A 22,610-nucleotide genomic window follows, 5' to 3' on the forward strand; every position below is an offset into this window, starting at 1 on the left:
TGGAAAATCCCATGGATGGAGGAGCCTGGTGGACTGCAGTCCATGGGGTCGCAAAGAGTCGGACACAACTGAGCGACTTCTCTCACTTCACTTTTTAAAGGAATTTCTTTGCTTCCCTATTTTACTCTTCCTACATGATGTAACTGTCCACTGACTAACAGTCTAGCCAGGGTGGAGGCCAGTGCCATCCCCGTGGCACGTGCCAAAGCAGGAACAGCTCGCACCAAAAGTTTGGCATCTGAACATGAGCTGGGTTTATTGAAATCATAGGGGACACTGAGTTAACTGTCTAGATTCTCTTTGCAAGTGAAACTTGAAAGCATACCTCAACATAACTGAGACTCCATCCCGAATCCAGGGTGAGCAGGCATGCCCCTCCCCGCCGCCGCCTCCCTCCTCCAGAGCCAGCTTCTCCTCCCTGCCCCATGACCGGGCACCCTTATGCCTTCTTTCCTCTGCTGCCCTCAGCTGCTCACAGGAGACAGCCCAGAACTGAAGAACTGTGGGTCCACGGCCAAGTACAGCCGGTTCCCGGTGTTCAGAGCAGCAGAGGATTTCAGAAGAACACAGAGAGAGGTTACGGAGAGCAGGGAGCTCTCGGCCCCGTGATGATTAACGACAGCATCGTGCGGTGACGGCGGGCTGCTCTGCGCTGTCTCCGCCACACTTCCTGTGCTTGGCCCCCGGGCCAGCCCTTCACCCTCTCTTGCCCACGCCCCATGTCCCAGGCCCTCTCCAGCTGCCGCCGTCTGCTTTCCGGTCACCTCCTCAGCCCTGGGAGCCCTGCAGTCCAGTCGGAGCACCGGAGCCCCGAGAGCTCACAGGAAGGAGATGGGAAGCCAGGACCAACCCAGCCAGGACTTCAGAACGATGTCCCCCTGAGGCCTCCAGCTCTGATACCCAAACACATGAGACAACAAACAGCTTCGACTAGATTTGCCCTCCGTAACTCCCACTGCTCCCCAACACCCACTAGGGAATAACAAACAGAAACTGTCTTTTGTCCAAGGCCCCCGAGGTTCTGGTGGCCCTGAGCAGTGGTCACTGTCGCGGGCTAAGGGCATGGCTCTGTGAAGACCCTGACCGTGACAGCCAGGCAGGAAGGGGGCTGGATGTGACGCCATGGCCGTCAGGCTTCTCAAGGGCAGTGGGAGGGCCGAAGGCAAAGCCTGGGACACTTCTGGGAGCTCAGAGATGCAGTGGTGGGTCCTTCAGGGTCAGCTGGGCCGGCTGCTGTGGGGGTCAGTCCCCGGCGCCCTGACTGGGCGGCCCTCCTGATCACAGGACAGCGGGGGAGGTGGCCGCACCACTCCCCTCCCAGGGCCGTGACATTCTGGAAGCTGTTCCTGAGGGCCTCCTCATACCTCCTCACCCTCCCAGTGACTCCACACTCTGCTTAGCGCCTCGAAATACTAATTAGCTCACTAAGGAGGCAGAGCGCCGAAGAATTGATGCTTTTGAACTGTGGTGTTGGAGAAGGCTCTTGAGAGTCCCTTGGACTGCAAGGAGATCCAACCAGTCCATCCTAAAGGAGATCAGTCCTGAATATTCATTGGAAGGACTGATGCTGAAGCTGAAGCTCCAATCCTTTGGCCACCTGATGTGAAGAGCTGACTCATTTGAAAAGACCCTGATGCTGGGAAAGATTGAAGGCGGGAGGAGAAGGGGACGACAGAGGATGAGATGGTTGGATGGCATCATCGACTCAATGGAGATGAGTTTGAGCAAACTCTGGGAGTTGGGGATGGACAGGGAGGCCTGGTGTGCTGCGGTCCATGGGGTCGTGAAGAGTCAGACATGACTGAGCGACTGAAATGAAGGAGGCAGATCCTGTCCCCTGGAGGAGGAAATGGCTATCCACTCTGTATTCTTGCCTGGAGAATCCCATGGACAGAGGAGCCTAGCAGGCTCCAGTCCACGGGGTCTCGAAGAGTCAGACACAAACTGAACAACTAACTCTGCTACTACTACTACTACTAAGAGGCAGATTCTGTGGTCTGTAGTCAAGCCCTCATTGACACGCTCTTCTTGGCAGAGAACTTCTGGACCCTCCAAAGTTCCAGAAGTTACAAAATTCCCAAGTTCTGTCATCTCCCAACACCCTGTCTTGGTGGCTCATGAGACTCATTTGAATTTGCTACCAGATCCCCTGGAGAAGGGATCGACTACCCACTCCAGCATTCTTGGGCTTTCCTGTGGCTCAGCTGGTAAAGAATCCGTCTGCAATGCAGGAGACCTGGGTTTGATCCCTGGGTTGGGAAGATCCCCTGGAGCAGGGAGCAGCTATCCACTCCAGTATTCTGGACTGGAGAATTCCACGGACTGTATAGTCCATGGGGTCACAAAGAGTCAAACATGACTTTCACTTCAGCCTGCCATCTTCTTGGTCAGCTGGCTCCAGAATAAAGTTCCTTCCTCGTCCCAACACCCCATCTCAGATTGACTGGCCTATCCCACGGTGAGCAGAGTAAGCTTGGACTCGGTAACATATACATGTAATACATACGTATCAATAAAATGTATGTGGGTACATGCAAAGCGTGTGTGAACATCTATATGTTGCTATCATGGACTGAACTGTGTTCTCTCAAAACTCACATGTCAAAGCCCCAACCCACACTGTCCTAAAATTTGGAGATAAGACCTTTAAAGAGGTAATTCAGGTTAAGTGAGGACCTAAGGGTGGAACCCTAGGCCAATAGGACTGGTGTCCTTATAAGAAGAGACACGAGGCATGTGCATACAGAGGAAAGAGAAGGCAGTTGTCTACAAGCCAAGGAGAGAGGCATCCTCAGAAACCAATCCTGCTGGTACCTTGATCTTGGACTTCCAGCCTCTAGAAGTGTGAAAAAATCAATTCTTGTTGTTTAACCCCCGCAGTGTGTGGTAGTTTGTTAATGCTGCCCAAGCAGACAAATACAACACACACACACACACACACACACACTCTCCTGAGAGGGCAGAGACAATGACATCTCAAAAGCAATAAGCACATCTAGTCCTAGTGAGACAGGCTGGGACCTGGGACTCTACCTGAGTGGTTCCACCAGGACAAATGTCTCCTCCAGCAACAGAATATAAAGAAATGATAAGGGACTAAAAATAAATGCATACTTGGGCAGCTGGGGCAAAATATGAGTAATTAGATACAACAAGGCCAAAACTCAACTGCCACTTCTGAGGTGCTGGGACCAAAGCAGGGTACCATGTCTAATCCCTATGCAAAGCAATACCAAGGGGGTGGGCAGAACACCTAAGCCACCACTCAGGCTCAACCCAAGACCCAGTAAAGCCTTGCGTGAATGTCTCCTCTGCCCTCTTATTGATTTCTGTTGAGCAAAGCGTTCAAGAGCCCAGATCAGTAACACCAGGACTAAATCTAGTCCCGGGACCTAGGTTCCCTTACCTTTCTGGAGCTCAGAATCCTCACCTTAAAATGAGCGTCACAGGAACTCATGACCATCCTTCCTTCCGTTTCTAAACTTGCTTTTAATACAGAACGTGTCAAACCTATGCAGAAGGAGAGTCTAGCATAGCAATCCCCCATATATCTGCTCCTTTAGAAGCTCAGTTCCCTCTGACTCTTTGACCCCATGGATTGTAGCCCGCCAGGCTCCTCCACCCTTGGAATTTTCTGGGCTAGAATACTAGAGTGGGTTGCCATTTCCTTCTCTAGGGGATAATTTTCAGGGCTTTTCATTTTTCCTTAGATATGCATCTTAACTAGCTAAAGGCCAGTAAACCCCCGCACTGAAAGCTTCCTGGTCTCCTCCCTCTTGAATTCCCCTCAGGACACAGGAGAGGTGGGCAAGTGCGAGGGCTGACCAGGCAATGTTCTTTTCTTTACCATGGTTTCTGGCAGTGCATTTATGCGACTTTTTTTTTTTTTTTTTCTGTTTTTTAATCTTGACTCAGTACCTATACCATTTCGAAAACTTGGAAAATGCACACACACAACCCCCGCCCCCGCGCCCCGACACCTCATTCCTTCTTTTGTCAATAGAAATCTATTTTTACCTCCTTAAGGGGAAAAAAAAAAAAATCTCACTCAAGCGCTGAAGTGCAAGGCTCTGGCGGGGTAGTCTTCAGGGTAGAGGACCAAGCCCCCAGGAAAGAGGCTTCCTGCAGGGATGGGGCGCCGTCCGCTCTCTGCAGGAGAAAAGGCTGGCCGGGCCTGGGCCCTTTCTCCGCGTGTAAATTGCGGAGGACGCAGAGAAACGAAAAAGCCTTATTTCTGAAATGCTTAGTGAGAAAAACAAAACAAAACACACGTTTCAGGAGTAATAAACTCTTAACAAAATGGCCTCTGCCCCGCGAGAGGTGCCAGTTCGCCCTCCGGGGTTCAAGCTCTGCCCCCACCGCCGACCCGTGGGAAAGCGTCCCCTTACGGGGCGTCGCCCGGAGGCTCAGAACTGCCCGAGTCTGTTTTTCACATCGCGGGAAAGTGAATCAGCAGCGGGCACACAGCATGCAAAGGGCACGAGGCGGGCCCGGGGGCGGAGGGACAGGACCCGGGGAGGGGCCGGCGGGGCGAGGTGGGGCGCGGACCAGGGGCTGGGCAGAGGAGCGCACCCCGACAGTAAGGCCCAGGAGGCGAGCCCCCCCGGCGGAGCGGGCCCGGGGTGGGGGCGAACCGGGGGAGGAGTCGGGACCAGCCGCGGCCGGAGTGAACAGAGGCGCGGGAGACGGAGCCCCTGGGTGGGGCGGAGGGCGGAGATCGGGGGCTGGGGAGCGGAGAGGCGGACCTCGACGGGGCGGCCCCGGGGGCGGGGGCCGGGAAAGGCGGAAGGACCGGACCGGTGGACCCGGCGGCCGAGAGCTGAGCCGCTCCCCTCGCCAGGCGGCCGGATCGGCGGAACCCCCGGAATCCCAGCCACGCGGGCGCCATGGAGACGCTGCTGTGGTTGTGCAACTGGAGCACGCTGGGCGTGTGCGCGGCGCTCAAGCTGCCGCAGATCTCGGCCGTGCTGGGGGCGCGCAGCTCGCGGGGCATCAGCCTCCCGAGCCTGCTGCTGGAGCTGGCGGGGTGAGTAAGCCCGGGAGCGCCCCGGCTCTGCTAAAGTAGGCGAGCAGGGAACCGAGCCCCAAAGCCCCGGCCCGGGGAGTAGCGCCTGCCCGGGCCGCTTACTTCCTTTCCGTCCTTGCTGCGCCCCTAGCCTTGCGCCGGAACGAAAGTGGGCGCACGCCCGTTTTACAGATAAGGAAGCCGACACTCAGAGAAATCGTCACTCCGCCGGTTAGTGACAAAACCAGTCATCCCGCTTTGAGCAAGGCCACTGGTCCCTCGAGACTCGCGTGTGCATCCTCTCTAAACCCACCCTCCCCCTAGCTCGGGTCTCGGTTTCCTTATAAAATGAGGGGTTGGACCCTCTGGCTTTTAAAAGTTACACCTTGCGGGGGTGGGGGTGGGGCGGTGCACGGGTGTCAGAGAAGGTAGAGCTTTCTGGAGGTAGAGGGGGATTTGAGTTGGAGTTGGACTTCACCTGGCGCTCCAGTCGGCAGTTGAAGACTGTTGGAAGAGCTCGTTTATCCTTAAAAGTCAGGAGTGGGTGCCCTGACTCAGTGTTTAAAGATCTGAACGCGATGGATGATAGCCAGACTTGTTGCAGTGATCATTTCACAATATATACAAATACTGAATTATGCTATACACCTGAAACTAATATAATGTATATCAGTTATACCTCAGTTTACCGAAAAAGTAGTAATATTCTGAATAAGCAAAGTAATAATCATAAAGACCTGAACGGTGAAAAGCAGAGTTGTAAACTTGGTGGGAAAGACCCTAACCCAGCAGTCTAACCCCTCACCCCATGAGGCCCAGCCCTCCTGGCTGCCCAGCGCTACCACCGGGCAACTCTGAGGGCGGGTCCTGGGCAAGTACTTCTGGGCGGGGGCAGGCCGCTTGGTGGGACCCGGTTTCTCCCGCCAAAAGGAAGGTAGAGGAGACCTCTGGGGCGCAAGGCGTGAGGGGCAACCCTCGGACCTGTGGGGTCTCTCCAGGAACACCCCCATCAGAGGGGCCAACCCTAGGGTGTGTGACCTCCATCGGTTTGGGGGCCCCCTGGGGAAGTGCTCCTTGCCTCAGTGCTCCCCATTTCTCTGGGGAGAATAGATAATTGGTGAGAAGTTCAGTTGTGCCTGATTCTTTGTAAGCCCATAGACTGTAGCCCTCCAGGCTCCTCTGTCGGTGGAATTCTCTAGGCAAGAATACTGGAGTGGATTGCCGTGCCCTTTGATTGAAGGCCGGGGGGTGAGGGGGAGAAGGGGACGACAGAGGATGAGATGGTTGGATGGCATCACTCACGTGATGGACGTGAGTTTGAATAGGCTTCGGGAGTTGGTGATGGACAGGGAGGCCTGGCATGCCTCAGTCCATGGGGTCGCAAAGAGTCAGATAGGACCAAGCGACTGAACTGAACTGAGAAGTTCATCATTCAGGGCAGGGGAACCCCTGGGTATCCTTTCAGGGACCAGAAGAGGTAGCCACCTGGAGAAGGAGGCCCTCCAGGCAGGGAGCCTTGTAAACAGAAGCTTGGAGGCTGGATTGGAGGCAGTGAGGCCAGAGAAAGATGCTGAAGACATGGTCTTAGGTTTAAAGCATCTGTTTGTGCAGATACAGGGGATGGAGGTAGGTGTGCTTTTATCCCCATTTCACAGGTAGGGAAGCTGAGGCCCCAGAGGTTAGTAACTGCCGGGGATTGTGAGCCCAGCACCCAAGTCTTGGAGTCTGTGCTTCCCTTGGGGCTCCCCCCTCAGCAGGTGATGCTGGAGGGATGAGTCCAGGTGGTCTCAGGAAGGTGGCTCGGCAGGTAGGCGGAGGCTAAGTGCTGGCCAGTGTCACAGCGTGGCCCCGGGTGAGGGTGTGGGGCGGTGGTCACACCCCTTCCTGGCTTAGGAGATGTGAACCATTAAGTCCACTGGTCTGTGGAGGCTCTGGCTCACCCTGGGGGGGACATGGGGCCTGGCAGGGTAGTGGGGACGTCTTTACAGTCTGGGTCGGGGGAAACAGACCTGAGGGGATGATGACAGAGGCATTTAGATTTCAAAGGGGCTGGACTGGCCAGGGTGTGAGCTGGGAAGGCAGGAAGCTCAGGCCTCTTCTTCAGAGAGGAGGGACCGTGGGGTCTTTATCCCCCACACCTCCACGCTACAGCCTCTCCAGGGCTAGAATTTTCTTAAAGGAACTGAAGAGTCCTCCTGTCTCCACCCTCCCACCCCCCGCCGCAGCGCTCTGGAGGCTGCTGGAATCATCTCAGGATGTTCCTCCTGTTTAAAACACAGGTTCCCCAGCCCACTGCTGGGCCCTCATATGCCCTGTGCCCCGGACGCCCGCCCAGGATGGCTCCCTCAGAGGAGCTTTCTGGCCTCTTGGGCTTCTTGAGTACGTCCTTCTGAGGCAGCTGCCTGGGGCCTCGGAAGTGCCCAGCCTTAGAGACAAGCAGGCCTGGGTCCGGAAGCCCACTCTTCCTCCTCCCCGTCAGATCTGTCTCTAACTGACCATCCAAAGCGGCTTGGCAGACCCCAGTGTCCCAGCTCCAGAAGTCGCAGAGATGATTCGGTTGATAGTTCATCCTTCTTGTTCTGTGGTGGTTTGTGCTTTAGTCACTCAGTCGTGTCCAACTCTTGCTACCGCATGGACTGTATAGCCTGCCAGGCTCCTCTGTCCGTGGGATTCTCCAGGCGAGGATACTGGAGTGGGTTGCCATTTCCTCCAGGGGATCTTCCTGACCCAGGAATCAAACCCAGGTCTCCTGCATTGCAGGCAGATTCTTCACCATCTGAACTACAAGGGAAGCCCTTGTTCTGTACCTCCGTCCTTACCATTTGCTGATGCCTGGCTCCAGTTCTCGGGTTCTGCGCACAAACCTGGGCTCCTGGGTGGGAGCCAGGCCTGCCTGCTGCGGGGGTCGGGTGAGTCTGACCTCAGGAGTGTCCTCCCTCTCCCCAGGTTCCTGGTCTTCCTCCGGTACCAGTGTTACTATGAGTACCCCCTGCTGACATACCTGGAGTACCCCATCCTCATCGCACAAGGTAACCGACTTCCATCCCCCTGCCCAGCCGCGGCCCTCAGCACCTCCCCCACCACCCTTACTCAGAGCCTTTCCTTTCCAGATCTCATCCTCCTGCTGTGTGTCTTCCACTTCAACGGGGATGTGAGACGGGCAGCGCCATACATCATCGCGTATCCTTTCAGCATCTGAGAATCGGGGCTGGGACCGGGTGGGGCGGCGGGGTGTGTTTTGTTTTGCTGTTCAGTTCAGTTCAGTGGCTCGGTCGTGTCCGACTCTTTGCAACTCCATGGACTTCAGCACGCCAGGCCTCCCTGTCCATCACCAACTCCCAGAGTTTGCTCAAACTCATGTCCATTGAGTCAGTGATGCCATCCAACCATCTCATCCTCTGTCATGCCCTTCTCCTCCTGCCCTCAATCTTTCCCAGCATCAGTGTCTTTTCAAATGAGTCAGCTCTTCGAATCAGGTGGCCAAAGTATTGGAGTTTCAGCTTCAACATCAGTCCCTCCAATGAACACCCAGGACTGATCTCCTTTAGGATGGACTGGTTGGATCTCCTTGCAGTTCAAGGGACTCTCAAGAGTCTTCTCCAGCACCACAGTTCAAAAGCATCAATTCTTCAGTGCTCAGCTTTCTTTATAGTCCAACTCTCACATCCACCCGTTTTGCCAATAGGATGTTATTAAGTCAGGTTTTGTGCTGTGCTGTGCTTCATCGTTCAGTTGTGTCCAACTCTTTGTGACCCCATGGACTGGAGCCCGCCAGGCAAGAATGCTAGAGTGGGTTGCCATGCCCTTCTCCAGGGGATTTTCCCAACCCAGGGGTCGAACCCAGGTCTCTCACATGGCAGGCGTATTCTTTACCATGGAAGCCCTATTAAAGCAGGATCTTTTACCAGATATTTATTCTTTTGGTTAAATTAAGAAAACAACAATCCCCAAAGTAAGATTCCTTGTGGGTGAATGTATCTCCACAGCCCAGAGATGCCCGAGATGTCTGTGCCTGGGATCACCCCTCTGAGACCAGGGTGCCCCACGGTTCCCTGACCCACCAGGTGGGATATAGACTTAGGACCTCAAGGCTGGGCTGCAGGAGCACCTCTGTTGTCCACGTGTCTTCTTTAGGGGAAAGGAAACATTTCTTCCCTCCCTGCCAAACGTCCCCATGTAATGACAGGCATGTCTGGTCTGTAACACAATGCTACTAACACACCTGGTCAGCTTGGCTTCTTACTGCCTATTAGTGGGCGGGTCTGGGCTCCTGACAGCTGGTTCAGGTCTCCGCGGACTCCGGTCGTCACACAGACCTGTCCCCTCTCACGTCACTCAGCATGTTCTGTGCACGTGGGCCTGCCTTCCATCTTCATTCTGCTTGTCAAAACTCCCGTTATTCTCTTGTTGAACTTCACTTTCCTTAAGAGGCCAAGAGAGCCTTTTTGAGTGGCAGTCAGTCGTGCCACATCAGTGACATGATCTGAGCTTCAGGGTGGAGGAAAGGTGAGGGGGGCGGGACAGCCAAGCCTCATCTGCCCAGAGCATGTGAGGAGGTGGGCGTGGAATGGTGGGAACCCCCAGCGTGCCCGCTGCCTGGATGGCCTTGGGCCCTGACCATAAAGCCCAGTCCTCCGGGCTGCAGCTCTTCCATCTATGAAGAGGCAGCATAATGCCTACCTTTTAGGGTTGTTTCTAGAATGACAATGCCAGGAGTACAGGGCGAGCTGAGCAGATGGCAGGGTCGTGGTGGCTCTTGTACTAAAAGCCTGTCTGCAGAGGGGAACAGGGTGTGGACTGAGTCCTGACCCTCCACTGTTGGATCAAGTTGTAAGACCCCACCCCAGACTCGGTTTTCCTCTGTAAAAAAAAGAGGGATCACATGACTCTCCTGCCCCTCAATATTTCAAGGTCAGCCCTAGCTGGTTAAAAAAGGCTTTAGAAAACAGAGTACTTTAAAGGTGAAAAGCTTGGTGGGATTTACTTTTTAAATAAAATGCAGCAGCTTTGTGCAAATGGTGAGGTGTAGATTAGAAAATGTGGGTGCTAATGGCAACTCTTAAGTATCAACATGTTTATAACTTCCTTCTTCCAGTTGTGACATACAGAGCGCGAGTAAGCAGAGTAGCCACGTTAATAGTGCATTTTTTAAATAAGTAATAGTAGATCCCAGATACTATGCAGGACACGCTGATGCTAAAAAATCACTTGTTGATCTGAGATTCCAGTTTAACTGGATGTCTTGTATTTTACTTTGCTCTGTCTAGCCACCCTACAAATAAGTCAGCTCTAAGATCTCAGTTGCTGCTACTGCTGCTCAAGTTTTATAAAATGTGTATCTTGAATGAGTGGAATGAGGTGCAATGGTACAAAATTGGGCAACAGTAGTTTAAAATTCAAATTAGAGAGTGTTTGAGAAACAAAATTCCCTTCTCCTAGATTCAGGCTGCCTTCTTCTGGTATCAGCTCGTATTTACTGCCACTGGCCAGAGCACAGGGATTGTCTGTTTCAAAGCCCTTCATTTAAATAATGTTATTAGTTGTAATCCCGGCAGCCTCTTGAGTCCCTACAATATGCCACAAAGCAGTGAGGAGGTAAATGGGGTAAGGAATATTAAGTCCCATTTTGCAGATAAGCAAACCAAGGCTGAGAGAAGGAAAATGACTTGCCTGTGGTCACAGCAGAGGCTCCTGGTCATCCCCGCCCTGGCCTGGCCACCACCTCCTGTGTTTGTTTCTGCTTCTCTAGGCGGGTTGCCTTCCTGCAGCATCACTGAGCTTGATGGAAATCAGGTATCATTTCTCCTGTCTCCTAGCATGGCTCTACCCAACTGTGTCATTTCTACACTGGAGTTAGCAGGAAAGAGGAAACCAGTAAACAGTTTCATATGACAACAATTTTGCAGAAGACATCTCCTTTATCAGGCATCCTAAGTGCTTAACTTGTTTTTTTAGTCAATCCTTGAACATGAATTATGAGCCAGTCTTGTTCTATGCACAGTCTTTTTGTGCTCACAAAAGTTATGTGGGAAACAAAACCATATTTAATAAGCTAAATATATTGAATGTTGCATGGTATGAGTTACAGAGAAAAATAAAGCACTGACAGGTAATAAACAGGAGGTATCTCAGTTTTACACAGGGTGGACGAGGAGCTATTTATTGAAAAGGTAATATACGAGTAAGCACTTGAAGGAAGTGAGCCAACAAGCCCTAAAGATACCAGGTGAAAAACTTTCCTAAGAAGAGGATAAACAGGTAAGTGTATGAGGGCTCAGATGAAGTACACTTGAAAATGTTCGAGGAATAGCAATACCATTGTGTCTGGAATGGAATGATTCTGGGAGAGATCATAGCAAATGAGGATCCTTCCCTGATAGCTCAGTTGGTAAGGAATCCGCCTGCAATGCAAGAGACCTCAGTTCGATTCCTGGGTCGGGAAGATCCGCTGGAGAAGGGAATGGCTACCCACTCCAGTATTCTTGGGCTTCCCTGGTGGCTCAGCTGGTAAAGAATCTGCCTGCAATGTGGGAGACCTGGGTTCAATCCCTGGGTTGGGAAGATCCCCTGGAGAAGGGACAGGCTACCCACTCCAGTATTCTGGCCTGGAGAATTCCATGGACTATAGAGTCCGTGGGGTTGCAAAGAGTCAGACACGATTGAGCGACTTTCACTTTCACGACCACTGTGATTATTTTTGCTTTTAATCAGACTGATACGGCTAGACCCTGGAGGCTTCTGATCCCACAATTTCATGTTTTAAAAAAATAAAAATAAATTGTGTTACATCTTAGATCAAAGGTGCGTTAACTGTTGACATTATGTTGGAGAGGTCTACATGGTCAAGAATGAAATGGGCAGTTAAGATCATCTGGAACGTTCCCAGCCCTAGGATGGGTCCGAGAACACAGGGTTCTTTGTAATTTTCTTCCAGAATTCTGCTTCTGTGCTTCTGAACTAGCAAGTGTTCACCTGGACCACTTTTGTCTTTTCCAAACTGACAAGTTCTAGCAGAGTTGTTCCCAGTTCCACACTTGGCTTAGACGTGTGACCTCTGTTCACGGTTTGTTTCCACGGGCGGGTGGTGGAACTGCCGTCCAACAAGTCACTGCTGTGTCCCTTAGCGCGTGGTAAGCTGTGTGTCTGCTTGGTTCATCCTCACTCTGCAGCAGTGGATCCTAGATCTGGCCATGGTGAGTAATCTGCCCGAGAAGAACGTGTGTTCACAGCAGTCTGTCTTCCCTCTTTTCCTCGTGACACCTGCCCTGCAAACAGTGTTATAGATCAGACGTTCAAACCGCCGTACCGAAAGCACCCCTGTGCTTTGCAGCTGTACCAAAGCATGCTGGGATGAAAGTCCAGTGCTATCCAAATATTAAAAAGACAGTATTCTCACTTAAATTTATGGCACAATATTTTTACTTCATTTGGCGGGGGGAGCCCTCGAGAACCAGATTGTGGAGTCAGTAGTCGAATAAAGAACTGAGCATGAAGTGAAGAGTTTCAGGTTGGCTGCTAGGTCACTTCAGTTGTGTCCAACTCTTTGTGACCCAATGGACTGTAGCCCATCAGGCTCCTCTGTCCATGGGGATTCTCCAAGCAAGAATACCGGAGTGGGTTGCCATTTCCTCCTCCCAACCCAGGGATAGAACCCACGTCTCAGGTTTCCTGCATTGGCGGGTGGGTTCTTTGCCACTGGCACCATATCATCAGGTGAGTAATTACACATTGACTACATACTAATTATTTTTCTAACTTTGCCCCCTGAATATTATTTTTTTTCTTCCTTGGAAAAGGATAAGCACTGTATTCTTTTTCCTTCCTTGGTTAAGGGCCAGAAACTCCCTGCTGTAAGAATAGGATTCTGGTAGCAGGTCAGGAAGCATTTGACCAAAGATCAAATGGTGGTTGACATGAACTTGTCTACCTCATGGGAAAAGGAGCAGAACTAATTGGTGGTCACTGCCAGCCACACCCGAACTCCTGGATTTCGACTCATTCTACCTCCAGCATCTTGTTGGAAAGTGGACTTGGCTCTCAGCCTTGTGACATACGGAGAGCAGATATGTAGGGTTATACCATGGCAGCCTGGGCCTGGCTCAGGGTGGAGGGTGCTGTACTGTTAACCTCATTGGGGAGCAGAGGTCACGGAGCCCAGGGCCAGAGTCTCACCACATGGCTCCAAACAGCTGGAAACTCAGAGCTGATGTGCCCCAGCTTGCTGCTTCGAGTTTATGAATCTCAGTGCAAGTATGGTGCCCCCATGCTCTACTGTAGTATCTATACATCAGTCTATTATTGGCAGGTGGGGACAGATAAGCCTTTGTGGCCGTTGCAGAGTTTTACCCTCGGTTACATCCTACCTGTGGCTGCACATTGGTTACTCACCTGAAGGGGTTGGTGGCTTAGACCTAAGCATGCTGCTGCTGCCTCCATTCTTCATCATGAAACTTGGCTTTTGTCCTTGTGCAAGTTGGCTATTACTTGACGTGAAAGTTTGGTTTCAAAGGTGCTTTCAGGGAATTCCCTGGTGGTCCAGTGGCTAGGACTCCGGTGGTCCAGGTTCAATCCCTGGTTGGGGAATCCCAAAAAGCATAACACCCCTTCTCCCCACAAAGGGGCTTTCAGTATCTGGTGCTCTTCTGCATTTGAAACTAAGGGACTCCTTTCTCCTGTTTTATCTTCAAACAGAATTTATGCACTTTCATCAGTGCAGCCAGTAAGTTTGCCCAGCTCCAGTACCTGTGGAAGAGCAGGGACTCAGGAGCTGTGAGCGCTCTGACGTGGAGCCTCGCTTCTTATACCTGTGCAGGTAAGAACACAGCTCTAATTGATGGGGTGTCCCCTGTTGGAGCGTATGTGTGGTGGGGGTGTCTACCTAGAGGGGTGTGCTAACTTGATGTCCAAGGGTCATAATCCCTTGAGCTTAAATCCTTTGCATGTAACTCTTGAATCTCTAGTGTATCCTTATTTATAAGACTGATTTTGTGCACACCACTCTCCATTTTCTGCAAGATCTGTATCCCAGTTGCTAAAAAAATGTGAAAGGACACTTTTCTCCAAAAATATGACCTAATATTAACAGTCCTCTCGTTTGCAAAGCATCAAGAAGTTGATTATATTAAATCCACTAACTTGTTTTAAACATGTTTATGATGTAATAAATTGAAGAGATGAGAATCATACATTGACTTTTGTGAATGAACATAATTTGCAGCAGTGGAGTTTTCCTGGAGCCATAGTGTGTTTGGCCTCAACTTTACAATTTCCATTGTTCCTTTGGATTCTTGCAGGAACTACCTAAAATATATACTCTATTTAGGTAGGAACATTTTAAAAAATCCAGAGCTATTACATTCATTAGATTTACTAATTGTTGATATTTGAATTATACTTTTTCATGTTTCTTTTAAAATCTTAAACTATCAGCTTCTCCATCCAGGGTTCTCTTCTACTCAGATCTTTCAAGAATAGTGTATATTCCTGTATTTAAAATATAAAGATATTTGCTAAGTATTGAAATGTCTGAGTTGATATTTATTGCTGAAATTTTTCTTTTACAGCAAGAATAATGACAACTTTAATAACCACCAATGATCTTACAAGTAAGCAAAATATTTTTCTGCCCATGTCCTCTTTGAACTTTATGCCATCTGCCTCCTTCACTTGTAAATTATCTTGGGGTTTAACAGAGCCAGTTTAGCCCCACTGGAGGATAGCTGCAATATACTGCAGGTCCTCATCAGTCTCCATGTATAGTTAAGCACCCTCTTGCTGTATCCGGGATAGAATATGCACAAGATAGTCGATTCCTGTCTTCCTAAGGCTTCCACTCCAGCAGTGGAAATGAAGAGTGAGGTCATCACACAATTTTTGAAAAATATTGTAAAGTGTTTCAAAAGAGGACAGGATGAGCACCTAACAAGGAAGCCTGACATAGTTGGAGGGAGCTGGGAAGAGTAATTTGAAGGGGAGAGGGATGAGGAGGGAAGAGACTGTTACAAGGAGCAGCACGTATGGAGGTCGTGAGCAAGGAGGATGGAGGAACACCAGCAGGGCTGGTGGGAGAGCCCTGGGGTGAGTCTAATGAGAGGGAAGGCAGTGGCAGGGAGCCTCAGAGAACTGCCCACAGGCAGCAGGATGGGGAGTGACACAATCATTTTACTCCATGTCCTTGTTCTGTTATTTTTAAAGGGTTACCGTGATGGAGGAGAAAACAAACTTGGGTTAACCTAAAGAGAATATCATTCATTCCTTAGGCTGAGTTTTCAAGCATATAAATGTTTGGAAAATGATTAAAACAGGTAGGGTGACTTATTCTGTGAAAACGAGAAATGTGTCCTTGGTGTGTAGACCTTTTAAAGAAGTTCACTATTATCTGAGACACAGTGCCAGAAAGCAGCAGGATGCATTTGCTAGTCCCATCCCAGGGTTTTATCTTTGGCTCAAGTACTTTACATTAGCTCTGAGAGAAGGGTTTAAAGTTGTCTGGCCAGAGCGTATACCTGGGTCAAGTGGGGAAGGGAGAAACCTGAGGCTTCCCTATAGGACGTGAATTCTCTGCTTGCAAAGGAGAGTCAAACCATAATTGAACAACAAAACAAATTTCATATTAAAAATTAATTTTAAAAGGTCGAGAATCTTCTAATTGTGATTTGTTTTGTATCTGAGGTGACAGCTGTTCATGAAAGTGAACTTTCTGAGAATAATAAAGTGATTATCTGAGAATAATCTCTTAAAAACAGTCCAGCTATCTTAAAAGTGTTTTACAACTCCAAAGACACATTCTCATAAACCTTATTTATCAGGAATGTTCATTAAGTCATTGAGATTATTTTTTCCTTTTTAACAAAAAGCTACGTTTTCATGGTTACTTTAATATAAAACATACCTTGATGTTTTTCAGAATTATCTTAACTGATTGCAGTGTACTACTTTTTGCTTAATTAACATGGAATTTTCTAAGGTACCATCACCCTTAAGGCTTAAAAAAATGGTAACAGGTTTTTAAAAAGTTGTAGCATTTACCAACCAGAGTCAGATTCCTCCAAATTAAGCATTTAAGATGAAATTATTCATGAAGTCAGGCCAAGTGACCAGAGGTAGTAATGATAAGACCATTTTTTTCCCCAGAAATATTTGGAACCACAGTTGCACTAACGTTCACATGATCCATAGTTCTGTTTCCTTTTGGGTGGGGGGTAGGGAGCATTAAGCCTATTTAGGCTTCTACTTAAGAGAAGGTGGTGATTTTATGTGAAAACAGTATTTTTTAATATACACTTTTCTTTTTTGACTGATTTCAGTTCTTATACGTTTCGTGATCATGCTGGCCTTAAATATATGGGTAACTGCTACAATACTTCACTACCGGAAGACCGATATAAAGTCTGAATGATGGATTATTCCTATACACAAGGTGGATTCTGAATAACTGAACCAAAGGAAAAGAAAGCTCACTGCTAAATCATAAGTTTAGTCAACTGTGCCAAAGATACTTTAGACTTGAAAAAGCCCAGTTAAACCCTTGTTTAAAAACATTGATTTTTAAAAATCCTCCACCCCCACTTTATTAGGTTAAGGTAGGACTTAGACATCTGCAGTTCTGAGAAGGCTGGTGATGGATGGAAGTCTTCCAAAAAGCCCATTCTGAGGAAGTAGCTTTGACCCTTATTCTGGGAACTAATTACATCTACTTCTCAACTTTTAAAATCTTTTAAGAATTACACCCTCTCCAAAACACAAATGCACATGAATGGAGTGGGATTTTGGAAATTTTAATAAATTACGAGGGTTCACTTCCTGTGACGAATGTTTAATTGTAATACATATGCAATAGGATGGCCTTATTGTATCATATTATCATAAAATACCTCCTTGGCTATAGCAAAGATATCAAGGCAAGCAAAAATGTAACTGGTTTGAATGCATACACCAAAGTAGCTCTTTAACTTCATACTGTGCCTTTAAGCATTTCATAACAAAAGATAGCAGCAATCTCTACTTGAAGGGGCGATCCCAATATACTTCCAGATTCAAGCACAATGCTGCCATTTTTAAAAGGATCACACCTGCACAATTAACTGTTACTGGAATTTGGTACAAAATACAGCCAACCTCAACCAGGGTTTGCCTACTGAAAATATATGCAGCAAAGAGTATTGCTGGGTTCTGCCAAGCTCTCATGGATTTAATTCTCATTATGGTATCATACTCTAAACATGCTGTTAAGATTATCCACTGTATTTTCCTATAAAAGCTTATAAAACCTAACATTTAAAAACATTCACCAAATAATTGAGTAGCATTATTCTATTATATGCAGTAAGTAAATGATGTTTATTAGAAAATGTTTCCTGTATAAAATAAACTTATTTTGAACTCTTCTGAGTCTTAAAACTCAATTGTTTTAATGTGATTAGCTTTAAGTTAGGTAAAGTACAGTTTTAAAAATACAAACTGACTAATCCTTTTAGAACTACTGCTTGGGACCAATAGGAAGAGAAACATGGCATCTAAAAATAAAAAAACAAGTCATTCATTCTATAGTTTTAAAAATCATAGTTCGCATTTTAAAAAAAGTCCAAGTAAATCTTTTCTCATATGCAGTTATCATCTGACTAGTAGTATAAACTGTGTGATTTTTTAGTCTAACAAATATTTTATTTAAATATACTTTATCAATGCCTAAAGCAACTCCTTAGAGAAAATATAGTATCGTAGGTGGAGAGTTCTCCATTTTTCCCCTTTGGAAGGGAAAGGAACATACATTAGAGCCACCCCAGATATTCTGTACACAACATTAATCCCACAACAATCCTGTAAGTAAACAGTCTCCATTTTACAGATGAAAATACTGAAACCCATACTGAATAACCTGTCCCAGATCAGAGAGCCAGCAAGTATCCTAGAAAAGACCTCACTGATTACCAAAAAGTTCTAGAAAACCACTTGTCAGCACACTATTCTACCGAAACAGACTGCTTCTTTTCCTTATCCTTGACACTCAAATGAGATTCTCAAGTTTGCATGTTCCTTAAAATACTGATGTTACATTAGACACAAACTCCTAGTTGAAATTTGATTTTGTATTTCTCCACGGATTAAGCAATAGGGCTGAAGATCCCCAAGTGTGTAACCTCAATAAGATTTCTTTGCTATACCCATTTTTTAGGGAAAGTAATTTTGGGGGGTAAATTTTAGAAGGTTGCAAGAGTATTTCACAGGAAAAGTAGGAAAATGCTTATGTCTTAATTTCTTTTATTTAATTTTTAATATAAAAAGCAGGCATAAAATACAATTACATTACTACAAAGATGCAACAAAATTTAAAAAAAATTGGGGGGCACCATGATTTTTGTTCAAGGGGACAGCTGTCAAATATTTATGATTATCTAAACCATGCAATTCATAATTTACTACAACCCCAAACAAAACTCATTATTATGGGGAAGGGAATCAAGGAGAGAACCCCCAAACATAATATCTAGCACTGTCAGACAGTGCTTATTCTTCAAAGTGCTTTACAAACCAACCATGGTATCTTCACAATATAGGGAAACTGACGTCTTATTCCAGGGGAGGAGAGGTGAGTCAGTAGCAGTGTCAACAGAGATCAAGAAACTCAGAAGTGACTTGTTCTCAGTGGATTTTTAAAACATGTTATTTAAAGCATGTTTCCCTAAGGTAATATAGTGTCCAGTTTCTCTATTTTACCACCCAAATCCTGTAATAGATTAACAGCAGCAGCATAACTTCTCAAATTGTGGTTTGGCAACCTAGAGTATTTTTTCTTGAGGATATACAGATAAACTGGGATAAAGGAGAGCATTCACAGCCAGAATCGTCTAACTCTAGCACAGGTTAATCTTAAAAACACTCACCTTTATTTTAGATTTATTGGTATACTTGTCCTTTAGTTAGCTTCAGAGCATTTTAAACTTGTTATTTTTTTTTAAGTTTGCTTCTAGATAGCATTTCTTTTTTATTAATACTTTCAACATGCACTAGACAGTCATCCTCAGAGTAACCCTGGCACCTGTTTTCCTTCTGCTTTGCCTCAGTATTCCCACAAAAGTAAAAAAACAAAAACAAAAACAAAAAACAACCCAACTAAGAAAATCCCAGTATTCACTACTTCTTAGTTCTCAAAAGGAGGTATTTGTGGCTCTAGGAGAAATCAGGTGTGAGGAAACAAGTAACTTTTGGTCTTAACTTTATCTTGGAGGTTTTGGAGCCTCAAGAAAAAGAAGCTGGCACAAAAGCAGGTTGTTAGACCAAGTCAATGTCACATTTAATGAGTGTTGGGAAGAAAACATTTGGATGGGGGCATGCACTCATGTATGTACATGAAACCAGCAACAGGGTATAAAGCAAATTCTTACCCAAGGTCAGAATTTTTTATTAAGCACATTTCCATTGGCTGGACAAATGACCTATAAATCCTTATGTCAAACCATATAATGTGAAGAATCTTCATGGAGAGATTTTTTTTTTTGCCCCTTAGGATCTCTTTGCCCCCCAAAAAACTTCACATTAATTTTCCTTGTATAGTTGCATCACACCATGATTCTCCATATTCTCTAATATATATACAGCATTCAAAATTTAAACTTTTGCCATTTTTACTCAAATATTTCAATTACTCATGTGTAAACTTCAAATTATTTCACCTTAATAAAGTTTATTAAAAATATATATATATATACTCTCCAATTCAGAATAATATGATAGAACCTCCCATAGTGTAACAAAATCTCTATATAAAATATTAATTCAGTCTCCTTTTAACAAGTCTAATGAATGGAAATATTTATTCTATATAAATTTTATATATTTTTCATTTTTAATCTTACTTAAAAAAAAAGAGCTGTGCCCCCGAACCAGAACATACCTGCAAGGGAAATGGCATGCATATCTAGTTTTAGCACAGACAGCATGGAAGAGTGCAGCCTGGATAATGTAATAACAAGATTCAGTTTCAGTACATCAGCAGCCAAAGGCCACTCTTCAATTTCCACAATAGTATCTATAATTGGGGATCTAACTCTTTAAACACCTCAACACTGACCCCAGAAGGAATCAATGAAAAATGTCTACTTCCTTCATAGAAATATTGGATGATGTATCTCAGTATCATGCCAAACTCTATGTACATGTATATACACAGAGAGGCGGAGAGACGATCACAGAATTTTTCTTTACTTGATTCTTATCACTGATGTATACTGTAGCAGTATAAAACACATACTTTTCTGGGATAATGAGAAATAAAGCAGGAATAGTCCTGCATAAACTGTATGTAACTTGAATAGCATTTAAAAAAATAAAAATTAAGTGCCTTTGAGGCCACTGCTTCCCAGCCACAATAATGAAATGCTGCCATACACAGTCATGTGTTTACGGGATCACACTTAAATACTTAAAATATATCTACAGTATGTCTTAGTTTTCTTTGTATTTGAGATAATTTTTTGAATCTTGAGTGTGAAAATGTAAAAAGTCACAAATGTCTTTATCAGAAATAAAAACACACCTAGGGTAGCCAGCAAATTAAAAGCAAAGAAAATGTTTCATAGTCACACACTAACACTGAGGTCTGTAAAAGGGGTCGGATAAGTAATAGATATACATAAAAGATATATTAGTTCCAATACTACTCATTACTGTTTCTATCACCAATACTTAAACAAAATTCTGTTATACAATCAAAATAGGCCGACAATGATAACTACTATGTGTAAAAATAGTGCACTAATTTTCTTCTGCAAAGCAAATTTGCATCCTAAGAGCTGGTAAATACTTTTTTTTGTTGTTGTTTTAAATACAGGAAAGGGTGGATATCTTGAAAAAAAAATTAAATTAAGGCATTCAAACTGGGTAAAGTTGCCTATTACAAAGCATTAAGAAACTGATATAATTAACTTCAAACTTCTTGTTGCAATAATTGCTTAAACATGAACATGCAGCTTCCAGCAGGTACACACAATGAGTGATATAAACTCCAACATTATGGCTTTATACAAGTGCATAGTTGCAACTGCAGTAAGTAATGATATCTGATTAATGTTTATAAAAAAATAAAGTGGGAAGTTAAAAAACCCTCTTGCAGTATTACAGTACTATTTGTGTGTGTGTGTATGTATGTGTGTGTGTGTTCACACACACAATACAATGGTCACTTCTTAAAGACACAGTCTCTATCACTGTAGTGGAATCCATTCCCAGATTCTTCTGGCAAATGTGCTGGTGAAATCTCTCTGTTGAAGCAGAAAAGATGATTTCTGTAACTCTTCTAAATTCTTTATGCAATGTAGTGTGAATGATGCTAGGAGAGCTTTATGGAACAAGTCTGAAAGAGTTGCACATGATATTCTTATTCTATTAACCAATCACTGTTGGTTCAACTTGTTGCTCCAAAGGAGCCCAGAAAACCTATCGAAGATTTAGAATTTATATTGCAGGAATAGAGGGAATATATATATATGTGTATTAGTCTCTCAGGAAAATATAACTTTTTAATAAATTTCGGGCCATCATATTTCAGTCTTGTTTCAACTGGAAGAATATGATCACCTTGAATAATGACTGCATTCACAGAAGGCAGTTAGCTGGAAAGAAAAGGAAAATAAAGTCAGTTGATACAGTGAAGTAATTTAAGAGATTGTGATCAGTTCTTTGAAAAGGCATTCCATTTACATCAAACTCTACAGTCTTCCAACTACTATACTTTTAACACCTAAATCATGCATATAGCATATTTACTGTCTTACTTTTCTTATTTCAAGGTACATGCAATTATATTCTTCCTCATATTTTCTCCTATTGGCCACAAACATGACACACAAGTTTTAATATGGTTAACTGGCTATTAGGGTGAGATGGTATGTCAATGAATAACTCAAGTGAACCTGTTTGATTTGAGGTTTAACTGTTAGCTTCCTCGTGTGGGTGAAAGAAGAGTGGACTGAAGGACCAGGCTCTACGTGGCTGTTTCACCCTATGTCACATTTTAAAAATCTACGAAATGGGAACAAACACATTGTTGTAGTAAATATATGTAAAAAATACCCTGTAAATCCTGGTTATAAACAGATCCAAATAATGTGTGATTTAAGTATGTACTCTGCAACATGTTATTTAGGTTAAGATAGACATTATTTCTTTTACATTCATTCCATATATAAGATATAACTCATGAGGTTCAGTTTTCATTCAAATCTCTGTTAGCCTCTATTAACCAAATGACATTTTCTAAAAGCACAAGAGCTTTCACAGCATACCATTAGCATTCTTCAGCAAAAGTAACATTAAATTTTCAAAAAGTAAACATTTCATATCACAAAAAAAAAGCAAAATCAGAAACAGCTAGTTCACAGCATTTATCAAAGTTTTTATGGTTTCAATTCTTGCAAGTTAGAAAAAGCGAAAGAGGGGGGGAAGAAGAGGGATGGAGGGAGAAGGAATCCCATGCTATGTTCACAAACTAATACAGCTGTAAGAACTTGAAAACACTGTAAATTTTACTTCTCTGCGTATGACTTCTTTGGAATGAACAGAAAGTATCAGAATTAGCTCCATTTGTTATTTCTACATGTTTCATTCC

General features: G+C 45.5%; 2 protein-coding genes across 8 annotated transcripts in view; one reads left to right on the top strand and one right to left on the bottom strand.

Annotated features, from left to right (window-relative positions):
- Window positions 1–4,503: 4,503 nt before the first annotated feature.
- Window positions 4,504–17,391, top strand: SLC66A3 (solute carrier family 66 member 3). 2 transcript variants are annotated; one of them, XM_043917090.1, is made up of 8 exons: window positions 4,504–4,579; window positions 4,841–5,026; window positions 7,952–8,034; window positions 8,116–8,185; window positions 12,141–12,198; window positions 13,697–13,817; window positions 14,569–14,610; window positions 16,312–17,391. In XM_043917090.1, the coding sequence occupies exons 2-8, from the start codon at window positions 4,887–4,889 to the stop codon at window positions 16,401–16,403; spliced, it is 606 nt and encodes a 201-aa protein (XP_043773025.1). In that variant the 5' UTR covers window positions 4,504–4,579; window positions 4,841–4,886; the 3' UTR covers window positions 16,404–17,391. The 2 variants fall into 2 exon arrangements, 1 of the variants encoding a protein (XP_043773025.1); XR_006343394.1 differs by lacking the exon at window positions 4,504–4,579 and adding an exon at window positions 15,200–15,309 and having other exon boundaries at window positions 4,605–5,026.
- An 857-nt stretch (window positions 17,392–18,248) lies between these two features.
- The window catches only part of ROCK2 (Rho associated coiled-coil containing protein kinase 2), a 129,822-nt gene continuing 125,460 nt past the window's right edge, over window positions 18,249–22,610 (bottom strand). For all 6 annotated transcript variants that reach the window (XR_006343392.1, XM_043917086.1, XM_043917085.1 and 3 more), the window contains one exon: window positions 18,249–21,615. Coding sequence is in view for 1 of the 6 variants with exons in the window: in XM_043917088.1 (XP_043773023.1) it covers window positions 21,612–21,615 (4 nt within the window). In the remaining 5 variants the exon portion in view is untranslated. The remainder of the gene's footprint in view (window positions 21,616–22,610) is intronic.

Source organism: Cervus elaphus, chromosome 11 (assembly GCF_910594005.1).
Source record: "Cervus elaphus chromosome 11, mCerEla1.1, whole genome shotgun sequence".
In the NCBI taxonomy this organism is placed as follows: domain Eukaryota; kingdom Metazoa; phylum Chordata; class Mammalia; order Artiodactyla; family Cervidae; genus Cervus; species Cervus elaphus.